We start from the raw sequence: 14,243 nt of genomic DNA, 5'->3' as shown, positions 1-14,243 counted from the left end.
GCCCAGTGCACAGAGAGGCTGGCAGCAACTTGACAGGAAAACACAAGTGGCATCAGAGGCAAAATCAGAACTGAGAGTTGATGCCTCATGGGTTTGAATCCAGACAAAGATGGGCTTAATACTGGCTCTGTCACTCACTGTATATCAGTCCTTGGTCAACTTACCCCTATAATCCTCAGTGACCTATCCAGTACATACGATAATCATTAAGATTGGTTTACTGTATATTGTATATAATTATATATGTATATATAAGGTATGGGGAATAAAGAATATATATACATAGATACAAAAAAATACCACACACACATGTGCACCTGCACACAGAATTCAACACTATAGCAATCCTCTTAGTGGAGAAGAAAGCTATTCTAGAACCACAGAGATCATATAATTCAACAACCCAGTTTTAGAAGTAAGATTATCAAGGCTCAAGAGGTTTGGTGAGGAAATGCATGGCAAATATATAAGATTTTACTGTTATTGTTTAAATCTGTTTAAGAGATAATGTTTGAACAAAATTAATAATAACATAATGTGAATTTATAGCATATGGAAAAGAAAAATACCCCATAATCATAGCTTAAAGACCTGGAGAGGAGAAATGGAGGTGAACTTCTACTTACCTGTAAGGTTCTTACTGTAGACAAAGTGGGATAATATCACTTGAAGGTGGGCTGGCATAAGTTATACACTGTAAAATTAATAAAACAAGGTGTTACACCTAGGATCCAGAAAAAAAAGTTATAAAATAGAAATACAAAAAATATCCAATTGAGCCAAAAGAAGGCAAGAAAAAAACCGAATAACAGATGGACAAATGGAAAACAAATAGGCAAAGTGAAGGTCTTAAACACAATCATATCAATAACCACATTAGGTGTAAATGGTCTAAAGATACCAATTAAAAGCCAGAGAACATCAGATTGGATAAAAGAGTAAGACAAACTGAATACCACCTGTAAGAAATGCACTTCCAATATAAAGACCCAAGCAGGTCGAAGAAAAAAAAATTTTTAAGATATACTACCCTAATGCTTATCCAAAGAAAGCTGGAGTGGCCATATCAATATCAAGTATATTTCAAAACAAATAAAGAAAGAACACCATTTCATAACAGTAAAGGGGTCCAATCATCAAAATGACATAACAATCCTAAACCTAATACAGGAGCTTCAAAATACATGAAGCAAAAACTGACAGAATTACAAGGAAAAGAGATCCTCTTAGTGCAGAGTCTTTTACCCAGGACTATAGTCAGAGTTTTCAGTACCACTCTCGGTGTTGACAGACACACAGACAATTATTCTGGATACAGAGATTCGAAGAACACTGTTAGCCCACTTGTCTTAACTGATATTTATAGAAGACTCCACCACCAACAGCAGAATACACATTCTTCTCAAGTGAACACAGAACATGAATCAAAGCTCAATAAATTCAGATCATGCAAAAAATGTACCAAATGGAGTTAAATCAGAAATCAATAAAAGAAAGATCTTGGGAAAGCCCCCAAATAAGTGGAAACAGAATAGCACACTTTTAGATAATCCATGAACCAATGAAGAAACCAAAAGGGAAAATAGGAGGTCTTCTGGACTAAATGAACATGAAAAGATAACATATCAAAATTGGGGGGACGCTGCTAAAAAGCAGTGCAAGGACGGGAATTTATGAGGCAGAATACCTGTGCCAGGACCCTTCTGATCATAAAGAGGACTGAATGAGGGCAGCAGGCAGACGGCAGGACCAGCCAGCGGGAATCAGGAGTCTGGTCTCGCCCTCACACGTCACGGCGCACGGGGTCTCACCGTCCACGGGAAGCATGGCCATGATTAAAGGGGAGGGGTGAGGGACGGGGGGCAGGAGGCATGCGACGGGATCTGCTGCAGAATGCAAGTCCAGGCATGGGGAAGGCGGGTAAGAAGTGTCTGTACAACCTGCCAGAAGTGAAGTGGGGAGCAGAGAGGATGAGTGGAGGAGAAATCACAAGTAGATGGATAGTCGATCGGATTATGTCTGATGGCAAGTGAACGAGGTGGGGATAGAGATCAAGGACACGGGCTCCCGGGTGGGCGGCGGTCAGACAGTCAAACAAGGAAGGACCCACCCGGGGGCCAGGGCCTGGGACAAAACACTTGGTCTGGAGTCGGAACGTGGAGCTGGAAACGCTGAGGGCTTCCGGTGGGAAGGCCCAGCAGCAAACGGAATCTGGGTCTAAAGAGGATAAGAGGCCCAGAGATAGGAGTCTAAGGTGAGGGAAATGACAAAGCACTGAGAGGCAGCACGCAAAGTGAGAAAGAATAGAACGTACAGCCACCGGAGGAAACCTGCACCAAGAAGACGGGGTTCACCCGGGGCCACCCTACCCCCAGGACCCCCGTGACACGGCCAAGGCTTTGGCTTAATCTGCTTGGTTGGGGGATTAATCTCCTCCTTAGGGGAGGTCTGCTGGGGACCTCCTGCAATTCTAAGAGCATCCAGGGAGGAGAATCACTGACTCAAAGAGGAAAAGGAGTCAATTTTAAAGAAAGAAAAAGTCAGAAACTGACAGTGAGCAGCTGCGGTGGTCACAGGTCTGATAGAAGCAAGTATTTCTGATGAAAAGTGATGCCGGTGCTTCAAAGTTTCAACTGCACCAAATCAGACTAAACGGGCTTCAATTTCAAAAGTGTGCATCTGCTGACATCAGTACATCTGTAACTAACCACAGGCTGCTTTCTACTGAAAATGTCAAGCAGAATTTTTTCTAACTGTTGTCATCAAGAACAAAAGGAGTCTGTAAGGATCTGTTTTTTCACAAGAGACAAAAAGATAGGAGAAATGGTTCAAGTAGTTAGATGTGGTAGCAAAAGCCTTTTTCCTGTCAACATAATTTTTAAGGACTAAGGTTAATCAAAATCTAAAATTTAAAATCCAAACCATGAGGATAAGGAAATCTATTTTCCAAGTTCACAGGTTGGCTTAACTGTGTGATCCTGGGGGGCAGGAGGGTAGGAGGAAGGTTTAAAAGGGATAATCAGCATTTCTCGAGCTCTTTCCTCAGAAGAGCCAGGCCGGTACCAAAACTGGACCTACATGACATTTAACCTCCATGACCAGAGGGCAGCGTCCCTCGTAAGGGCTGTGCTTTCACTCCCAGGAGGCCCTTCCTGTCATCACTGCGCCGGACACTTTGTGGGTGATCCACTCTTCCTCGTCCTGGGAAACCTGCGGGCTCCACTGCAGGCACCCGACACCTAAATACAGGTGGCGGCCCCTCCGCCCCGGCTCTGGCCACACTGCCCAGTGTAGACGGGGAGCGGCATCAGACGCGGCCAGACGGCTACACACCTGCACTCCCGTCTGACTCCAGCACGGACGGCTCGGCTGGAACCCACCTGTCCTGGGCATGGCCCTGACCAGACTCTCCCAGCTTCTGGAAAGTTCCTCTGGCCCCTGCTTCCCAGCCCGTGGACAGCCTGGCTTCTGCCTGTTTCCTAGCCTGGCTCTGGTGCTGCCACCAGTCCTGTGAGCTCTCGAAATACTTCCAGTAAATGAACAGATCAACCCGGTGTCACTTAAGTCAGTGCCAAGGCCACTGCTCGCAGCTGAGGCTGCAGACGCCGAGATGCGGACGGGCTGAAGGACACACGCACTGTTGGTGCTCACGGAGGGGCTCGGGTCCACTCGTGTCACACACAGAGTCCCCACTCCCGCCTACCGCTTCCCAAAATGTGCACGTTCGAGAACTTCCTGACAAAAGTCAGACATGTGAATGCATGACCATCCGTTGAAATCCAAGCGCAAAAAAACCAGAAGGTAAGCCATTGTCTCAGATGCTCCCTTGGCTGAAGGCACAGTCCAGGAGAGCTGCTCCAGTTAGAGAAATTACAGCCAAGGTCACTCAGCCTTGGCGGGCTTCATGTGACCTCTGAGGTTTTAGAAGACTGCAGGTCTGGGAGATGGACCCTCATGTTGCTTGAACGGCACTGCATTTGTCCTGACATACTTTGCCTGTTGGCAGCTAAGAACCGGCAGAGAAATGCAGTGTTCCCTTCCCAACGAAACGTTAATTCTGTTTCATATGTTTTTGCCTGGACTTTAAGGCCAATTCCTAAATGCAGAGCCTAACTTTCTTTGGTAAAATTTTAAACCAAAATGAAACTTTATTCTGAATCAATCATCAGAGGACTGAATTTCAATATTAGTTCTCCACAATATTCAAAATTAGAAACACCTCAGGCAATTGATTCCCTATTCCAAATTAGACAGAACACTGCCCGCCCTGATCTATTACTTGTTCCATATTTTAAGGGGATCATTGAGTCCCATCTACCAAAAATACGTTCCCCAAATATTAAACATCTATGATATATGCAATGACTTCCTTCGTTCCTTTAGCAGTGGGTGCTGACTGATCCCACGGACACTGGCAGGTCCGGGTCTGCACACAGAGGGGCCTCCTACCTCCTGTAATCGGCCTGTTCCTAAAAAGCTGAGTGCTAAAAAATGAGTTTTGTAAACCAAGCACCAGTTTCTCATTAGCCGATATTATAAGTTCATTTTTTACCTTTATTATCAAGTTTTCTTCAACAGCCCGGTGTTTTGGTCTGTGAATGATTACACATTAAAAGGAACCCTTTGATCAACTAGGTAACAAAGAAAAGCATTTTGTAAAGAACAGAAAATAGCACCACTTAATAAAGTCCTACTTCCGATTTCTAAAAATCTTGGGGTTAATTCTGAGAGACAGCAGCCCTCTTCCCTGGCATGGGGCCCCTAAGGAGGGCAGGGATCAAGTCACCCATGGGCTGGTGACCTGGCACCTGCCAGAGTCACAGAGAGCAGGTGTCTCTCCTCCTGGACCCAGACCGCAATCTTATGGTGTTCCTGGCCCTCAAAACATGCTACATTCGAAGGAAAATACAGAGCTATTTGGAGGATGACCACTCATAAATTTTCACTGAACCGCCGGGAAGGGAGGCCTCGTGTGCCCACCACGCACGCGTCACGTCCTGGGGACAGAGCTCTGTGCGGGAGCCCCTCTCCCCACAACGTAGGTGATGAGACAGACGCGCAGGGCTGAGCGAGGGAGCACGCCTTGACGAGGCCACGGCTCCAAGCCCGCAGCCTAACCACGTTTATACAAAATGTCTCCATTTTACTGTGATTATTACACAAATCACGGAGCGTCTCTGAGCCCAAGTTCCTCAAACAGAAGAAACGGAAGCAGCAGTGCCGCTTACCGCTAACTCACCGGCACTATTAGATGAACCGGCGCCAAGCAAGGGCCCAGCTCAGAGCCTGGCAGTTAAAACGCAGTTGAGGGGGGAGGGATAAATCAGGAGCTTGGGGGTTACATACACACACTACTTTATGTAAGATAGATAACCTACAAGGACCTACTGTATAGCACAGGGAACTCTACTCAATATTCTATGATAAATATTCTGTGAGAAAAGAATCTTAAAAAAAAGAGTGGATATGTGTATATGTATAACTGAATCACTTTGCTGTACACCTGAAACTAACACAACATTGTATATCAACTATACTCCAATAAAATTTTTTAAAAATGAGTTGATAAATATCACTATTATTAAGTTTACCATCTGGTCCTCACCCTAGTACCTCTTCCTCTTTAGAGAGTGGTATCTAAGAAGCAAAATGAAACTGGAGAAATGTTTTCTAAAAAAAGATAATCAGATTTCAGTTTGGAGAACTCAGAACGAACGTACCAGCCATGGTTTGGGCTTGACCATAAACGTGTGCGTTAATACAAAGTGTGGGAAATCATACTGAGGACTCGATTCCAATGACAAAAGAATATTTAATATGCTTGCTTGGTTTTATTGAAACTTTTTTAAAAAGGCACACAGTGGCCCAGGCGGAGCAGCCCCTCAGACGAAGCGAGAACTGGGGGGAACTGGGCATGGCTGGGGCTGGGGCTCCGTGTGGGCCTGCTCTGACCCGGCGGTCCCCCGGGGCGTCTGGAAGTGAATCAGGGCACGTCGGGCTGTGGCACTGCTCCTCGGGGGGCTGGGGATTCCTGGTATCAGTGGGTAGGGACCAGGGATGCGACAAGCCCTGGCGTGAGTGGACTGCCGTGCCCATTTCAGGACTGTCCCCTGAGAAACCGACTGAATGCATTTTCCTATGAAAACAAGAAATCCAGGCACAAGGGGCTACAGCGTAAGGCACCCTGACAAGATTGTTTGTATGGCAGGGGACAGGGCGCGTTTCTATTTTGGTACCAAAAGCATTTAAACTTTAGGAGTAACGAAATAGGAATAAGGAAGTTCTGAATAAGGAGATGTGTTAGGTTCTCCAGAGAAACAGAACCAACAGGACGGATATAGACTTATTACATACGAGGAGATTTATTCTAGAACTGGCTCACGTGGTTATGGCGGCTGAGAAGTCCTAGGATCCACCGTCTGCAGGCTGGAGACCCAGGGGAGCTGGTGGTGTCATTCAGTCCAGGGTGAAGGCCTGAGGACCAGGAGAGCTGAAGTCCGAGGCGGGAGAAGGTGGACGCCCAGCTCAAGGGGAGAGGGGAATTCATCCTTCCTTCACCTTTTTGTTCTTTCCAGGCCCTCAGTAGTTTGGGTGAGGCCCCGCCCCACAGTGCAAAGGGCAGTCTTTACTCTGTTCACCAGCTCAAATGCTCATGTCTCCTGGAGACATCCTCCCAGACACACCCAGAAATGACGCTTTACCAGCCATCTGGCATCCCTCACCAGGCGTCAACACAGAAAACTAATTATCACAGGAGATGTCCTTAAGTTCTTCCTAAATAGTTTTATTTCTATGGCGACTTCTAGGTTAAAATGGAACCAGGCTCAGGGCTTCCCTGGTGGCACAGTGGTTAAGAATCCACCTGTCAATGCAGGGGACACGGGTTCAAGCCCTGGTCCGGGAAGATCCCACATGCCATGGAGCAACTAAGCCCATGCACAACTACTGAGCCTGCGCTCTAGAGCCCATGAGCCACAACTACTGAGCCTGCGAGCCACAACTACTGAGCCCACGAGCCACAACTATTGAAGCCCACGCACCTAGAGCCCCTGCTCTGCAACAAGTGAAGCCTCCGCAATGAGAAGCCCGCGCACCACAATGAAGAGTAGCCCCGCTCACCACAACTAGAGAAAGCCCACACGCAGCAACAAAGACCCAACACAGCCAAAAATAAAATAAATAAATTTTTTAAAAAATAAATAAAATGGAACCAGTCTCAGAATCCTAAATGGCACCTCCCTAACAGTCTCCAACCAAAAAATAAATAAATAAAAGATGAAAATTATAACATCACAAACAAGCACCAGCCACAAACATTCGATTGCAAAAATCTGGAAGGTATTTTCCTGTAACCACAAGACTAAAGGAGATGGATTGAGAAACAAATTTTGGTCTCCACATGTGCCACCCTCTGAAGCAACGCAGTTGCCCTGGGCAGGACGAGACCTTAAGAAGCCCCCGCCCGTGAGCTGCCTGGCTGGCCCTGGCTCAGCAACGTCAGGACACTCTTAGGACCTTCTCCCGAGCAGCACGTCTTTTTCTATGTCAGTTTGAGGCTGCAACTCCAACAATAAACTGGGTAACTTGAAAAAGAGAAGACAAAGCAGGGGGCCAGTCTATTCCAGGAGATGTCCACATACAAATTATGGGGGAGGGGTGCATAGAACACGACAGCCATGCACAGACTGCAAATGCAAATGCACCTAAACCCGCTGAAATCAGTAAAGGCAGGAAGCTGGGAAGTAAATGATGTCACGGACACCGCCATGGGAAACCCATTCTCATGATGCTGAGGAAGAGAACGGAGGACTTGATCATTTTCTCTCCCCAGAAAATAAGATCAAGATGGTTACTTTTCAATAATGCATATTCCTGAGTAGAAACAAAAAGAGATGAATGATTTCACAATTCCTTCTGAATTAATGCATCTTCGCAATAGCTGACGGGGCCTGAAGGGTTTTCTTTCCTATGTATTCTTTGTTGTTTCATCTAAGATTTCAAGTCGTATTAAGAAGAGGAGGGGCTTCCCTGGCGGTCCAGTAGTTAAGACTCTGTGCTTCCACTGTTGAGGGAATGGGCTCGATCCCTGGTCGGGGAACTAAGGTCCCGCATGCTGTGTGGTGCAGCCGAAAAAAAAAAAAGAAGTGGAACTGAGAGAAAACATAGAGTTCTTTCACGTCAGGTCCCACGTATGTAAGCGTTTCTGTGTGGGACGTGGCACTGCATCTTGGGTGTAAAGGCAGAGTGATGACCCTGGCGGCTCTGGGGCTGGGATTCTGGCAGTGACGTACCTTCCCAGCACCCATCCCAGGAGCAGAAGACTCCGTTCACTCTGTGTGGCCCTCTTTCACCCACGCAGCACGCAGTGAATCACAATCCCACAAAGGAAAGACCAGCAATGCAAACCAGGGTGGTGCTGGGACGCCATGGCAACGTGAGTTTTTGACGTGCCAAGAGGGTTTCATACAGAAGAAAATGATTTGTGTTCATTTTCATTTTCTTAAATTATCATCCAATCTATTAAAGGTTTAAATTTTAAAACCTAGTTTCCTTAAGCGTTTAACTTAATATCTTATTTATTGTATTTATAAATCTAGCAGATTTTAACAATCACACGCAAAGTGGCCTTCATTTTATGTTGAATCTACTCATGATGAACAGATTAAAATCCCTTAGGCAATGATTTAATATAATTTAAATTGTCTTAAAATTGTCAAGATTCATTTCAAATTAAGATATTACACTTTCTTGCATACTTTAAATGACAAAACTACAAAACCAAAATGCTCCCAAGTTCTTAATTCTCACAAATCTAAAAAACTAAACCGTATAAGTATGGTGACTCTCAAGCCCTCTTAAAAATGAAAATGCTGCTCACAAACTTAGTGAAAATTTCTTATTTTTCTCAATTAAAAAGTCATGAGTCTAAGGCCAGTTCACACCTCAAATTAGAATCAGATATTTTAGGGCTTCCCTGGTGGTGCAGTGGTTGGGAATCTGCCTGCCAATGCAGGGGGCACGGGTTCGAGCCCTGGTCTGGGGGGATCCCACATGCCACGGAGCAGCTGGGCCCGTGAGCCACAACTACTGAGCCTGTGCTCTGGAGCCCGTGAGCCACAACTAAAAAAAAAAAAAAAAAAAATCAGATATTTTAATATATCAAAGTCCTTAAAACATTTACAAGAACCTTAAATACCACTTATCCTCAGATTATTCCTAAATTTATGAAAATCTATTAATAGTGTGGGTTGGATGTACTTATCTCTAAATTTAATTCTAAGCACTAAAGAAACACTTTCTGACCTGAAGGAAGTTGGGGTCTCATTCTGGGGGAGCCAGGCCACATGCAGACGTGCAGGTGAGCCCTTTTCACCACCGCGATGATGGCGGGGTCCTCCAGCCTACGCCCTGGAGGGCTCTGTAAGTCTGAGGTCCAGGGCATCACTGTTCCTGACTCTCCTGCCCTGTTTGCAGGCAGCTTACTTGCTCCTTACCTTCGTTGACCTTTGCTGTATTTAGTCTTCCTGAGGTGTGTTGCTGTCTCCCCACACTGCCAAGAACAGCTTGGAGGGATTTTACGCTCACACGTAACCCTTCGTGACCGCCTCAACTTGACCACGTGCTTGAATGCTGCTTCCCTCTGAGCTACTTTTCTGGTCCTTGTGGTCACAACGCACGCGGATCCAGCTCGACTCTCCTGCCTTCTCCTGACTCCACGATCAAAGTCACGGGCACGAGGAACCCACAGGCAGCTTTCCCAGAGAATTTGGGGAAGAGCACAGCCTTCCAGAAAAGTCAACGAGTGAGGACCAGGTAGCGAAAAACTGAACTCTGATCCAGGACAAACACAAGGACTAAGACAGAAATAAAACGCAGAAATTTCAGCACAAATGAGTAATCTAGACCGCGCGACCCAGAGAGAAGACAGGACTTAGAAACAGGGTGTTTTTCTCATCACTGTGCAAGGAGACAAGAAAACCCAGGGTGCCTGGTGCCTCCTGGTCTGGAAACACTTTTAGTAAATCATCTATTCTCTTTACGGAACGCAGGTGCACTCATTCTCAGCTAATCCTGTGTGTTGTCTTTAAAAAGTAGGAAATCTGTCTGCCTGTGGAGGGAGACCAGGACCAGGAGCCCTGACCGCGCAGCGATGGTGGGAACAGGTCAGCCAGGTAGCAAGTGTCTCCAGGAAGCTCCCCGAGCCTGCCCTTGGCTGCTCGAGACCATCACAAGAGCAGCTCCTGTGCATTACGGGCACTTAGAAGGGGCTTACAGATCCAAACTGACAAAACAATCATAAATATCACGAACTTTAAATTTAATTCCATTTAAAAATGCCGTCATTTCATTAATTATTCTATAATTGACATGTACAGACTTTTTCCACGTATAGACTTAGGTTCTTTTTCCTTGGAAGAGCTAAACCATAACTCTCAAAGTAACACGGCCCAATTAAAACAGGCGGATTTCAATCTCATCCTCACATTCTTTAGTAAATAAAATGTTTGAAAGAGAAAACAAGATAATAAAAAGCAAAACCAAATCTGGAAAAAGCATGGACTCTAATACAAAGGACAAAGTGTCAATTTTAAATTAAAAGCTAGAACAATCAGTAAGCAAAATTTTGGGTCCAAAAGATAAAGATATGAAGGATATACAAGCAATTTAAAAATGAAAAGAAAACAACTCAACAGCATATGAGATGATACATATTCTCCCTAATAGTCAAAGACATGCAAATCAGAATAATGGGATGCTATTTCTTGATAATGAGTTTAACAAGATAATGGCGGTACTAATAATCAAAGCTTGTAAGGAAACAAAAAACTCTTCGAGAAGTATTTGTCTATATTTATCAGAATCCTTTCAAAGTTTCGCTATTTTACTCAGCACTACTACTCCTAATAATCTTGAGAAGATAAATCTAGATACAGACCCTGTATCTCAATACAAACCCCTGTATCTAGATACAAACCCCTGTATACTCAAATATGTACATCAGAATATTACTTACAACACCAAAAACAACTTAAATGTCCACTATAAGAAGCTAGTGAAGTATCACTTTCTTAAAGCGAAATAATTTTTCAAAGTTCCATTTCTTTACTTTCCCCTCTCTTTCCCCGGGTACTGCCAGGCTTCAGGGGAAGGACAGCCGTCCCAGCATCGGGCACACGTCCCATAACTACTCCTGGTTCCTCCCCCGCCAGGTACTAAACCACACCGTGCTCTGGACTCCACCTATATCTTGTCTCTTTGCATAAACTATTTGAGGTCTCCCATGTTTCTCCTCTGAGTTCTAGGGTAACATTAGTGACATGGTTAAATGCAACCCAGTAACGCTGGAAAGACCAAAGCAGAATTGTCCATAATAAACACCACATGATACAGAAATGGAAAACTGAAAATAAATACCTACTAAATACCCTAAATATCCACTGTCAATAAGAAAGGGCTTTTATATTATCTTTCATTAATGCCGTCATTTCATTATTTTATCATTGACATCAGATGAAATTGGTGATTGTGATATTAATGTAAGATAAATTTGATGGCATAAGGCAAAGGTATATTTGTGACTCTTTGTTATACCTGCCAACAAATTTCGTGCACTTTTGTCCTCGTGTGGAGCGGCTTTCCTCCGTGGCTCACCTACAAGTTCCCTGACCTTCCTTCCCGCACTTCTCACGGGTCAGCCGCCCTACCCCAGACCACACTCGCACCCAGGGCACCCGTCCCTCTACGTCTTGCTCCTCTGTCTTCTTTTGATCTCTGGTTTCAATACCATGCATCTTTTTTGCCAGAAATCACAGCCTTGCTTGGCTATCACCTCAGCCAGGATAGATGAACTATGAACTTATTCCCACCTCAACAGTGAAGTATCTAAACGGATATATCTTAAGACAAATACACCAATGCCCTCCGCACGTCCAATAAGCCCAAAGCTGACAACCGCCCTCTGAAGCCACACTGGACCAGGCCCGCGTGGCACAGCTGCGTTTCCTGGCAGGACCGTAGCAGTATCCTGACAGCCTCTCGGGTCCCAGCCGCCCTGCGGAGGCCCTGCTCCCCGTGAGCTGGTAGGATTCCCCTTCATTTTCAGAGCCCGTCTCTTAGCTGCATGCATTGCTGATAATAATTCCGTTAGTACCAGTATAATCTTCTTCCAAAAGACTCACAAGTCTTACTTTGACAATTGAGTAACGTCAATGATGAAAAACACTACTTTTGAACCATATCTCGCAACTTAGTCTGAGGGGCTCAAATCTTTAATTTTTGAAAGGGGATAATATCTCTATTAAAATTTATTTAAAAAGAAAAAACTAGTCATGGGGTCTGTCTCCTGCTTTCCCCAGAGTTATGCTATGTCCCCGGAACCAAGTCAGCACCATGCCAGCCACTTTGCATCAGCTCCCGAATAAGTCCCGGGAGCTCCACGTCACCCTCCTGGCTGCGAGATGCAGGAGCTAATGCCCACTTCGCCGACTCTCAGGGACAAAGCTGATTCTCATGAGGTCTGGAATGTCGAGCGCCCCAGCAGGCGTGCGGGGCTGGCGGTTCCTCTCTCCACAGTCCAGCAAGAACAACCTTGGGCAGGGCTGGGCACCACCTGCCACCAGGGGGCGGCCAGGGCTGACCACACAACCAGGAAGAAGGGGCTTGGAGGATTATGGCTTAGAACTACATGCATGTATTCAAATCCAGGGAAGTCACCTGAAATTCATGAGATGAAAAATAATAACAAAGAAAATGAGGACGGGGATGGAAGGGGAGCGCAGCCATTTTAGCTGTAGCATTAAATCTGCAAGATTCAGAGGAATTAGAGCCACGTACCTATCCCACTAATCTGTCACGTGTAACTCTTCCCTGTGGTAGTACACCTATGGTATTACTTGCTTTGTCTCTTGTGGAGAGGGGAACATTTATAAGGTGCCTACCACAAAACCAGCCCTTGCATGTTTTTACCCTCCTGCCCCTACTAGGAGGTAAGTATCACCACCCAATATGCAGACACCTCAGCCGTGGAAGGTGAACCTTCCAGGCCCCTCTCTGTTGGTCAGGAAACGGACCAAGCCACCCTCTATGCCTAAACATGCATTTTAAATGTTAATAGGCCCGGATTAGAACTCAGAGCGGTCTTTTTCTACAAGTAGAAATTTCAAATTATTGTTTGATGGACCATTTAGTATATGTTTTAAAACCAAAGCTTGAGTCCAGTATTTCGTTCTATGGACACCATTTTAAACATCAGTGTGAGGTGCACCAGAGATTCAATGAAACAGAAGAATACTCCATACTGAAAAGGAAGCACGAGGTTTCTAAGGTTCACCCTGATCTCGGGGAAATGTTAGTGAATGGATAGCATGTATCTTAAATCAGATAAATACGGTACTAAGAGACAAAGCCCATTAAACACTCCTTGAGTCCATAACTGAAGAAGTGTTGCTACTTCACAGAGACCTTTCTGATCATCGTGCTCAGACAAAACACAGGGCTTTGGAACAATGAGGCTTTTTGTTAGAACTTTCTATTACAAAGACATTTAGCACTGCATTATTTTATCATCATTCCTCCAATTTCATAGCAGTTCTACAAAAACAAGCGTGGTAGAGAGTATGAACGTTTGAAAACCTTCCTTCAGGTTCTGTGCGGCCTCGTGGTTTCCTGAGTTGCTGAACGAGAACATCAGCTTCTCCAACTGCCGGCTCTTGGGTGGCATCTCGTCAGGAGCCGGCATCCCTGAGAAGCACCCGGTCCTTCTTCCTCCCGTTCTTTCTCATACACGTAGGTCACACTTGCTTCTTTTATTCATGAAAATAATCTCGATGGCAATAGAGACCTACACAACATTTTCTAACTGAAAATTTTCAAGTATTCAAAAAAGTTCCTCTGTTCAGTTATGCTAAAGGGTATTTTGAGGCCAACACTGAATTTTCAGTATTCCACCTGTCAATCACCACACCCAGCCCCCTGCCTCACACCTTACTTGCCTCCTAGCCTAGCTCTTATCTTCTGGCTCTGTCACTCATGACCACTCCTCAGTATTACTGGCTGTGCTACTGAAAGGCTTCAAAAAGGAATCCAACAATGTCAAAAACCACACTAAAAATTTAAAATAGGTAATTACAACTCATACTATGAATTAAGAAAAGCTGGTACACTACAGTATATGTAGCACAACCTCATTTTGGGGATGAGTGAAGCATAATCAAGTGTACATCCCAGTATTGTTTATAAGAGGA

At 45.0% G+C, this 14,243-nt stretch overlaps 1 protein-coding gene across 8 annotated transcripts in view; it reads right to left on the bottom strand.

Moving 5' to 3' along the window:
• Positions 1-14,243, bottom strand: part of WDR27 (WD repeat domain 27) — a 158,757-nt gene that overhangs the window by 69,922 nt on the left and 74,592 nt on the right. For 7 of the 8 annotated variants that reach the window (XR_009506100.1, XM_059940807.1, XM_059940811.1 and 4 more), the window contains one exon: positions 627-694. The exons of the other annotated variant lie outside the window; for it this stretch is intronic. Coding sequence is in view for 6 of the 7 variants with exons in the window: in XM_059940807.1 (XP_059796790.1) it covers positions 638-694 (57 nt within the window). In the remaining variant the exon portion in view is untranslated. The remainder of the gene's footprint in view (positions 1-626; positions 695-14,243) is intronic. 8 annotated transcript variants of the gene reach the window in all.

Source organism: Balaenoptera ricei, chromosome 12 (assembly GCF_028023285.1).
Source record: "Balaenoptera ricei isolate mBalRic1 chromosome 12, mBalRic1.hap2, whole genome shotgun sequence".
NCBI lineage: Eukaryota > Metazoa > Chordata > Mammalia > Artiodactyla > Balaenopteridae > Balaenoptera > Balaenoptera ricei.
This window is presented reverse-complemented; position numbering and strand designations above follow the sequence as displayed.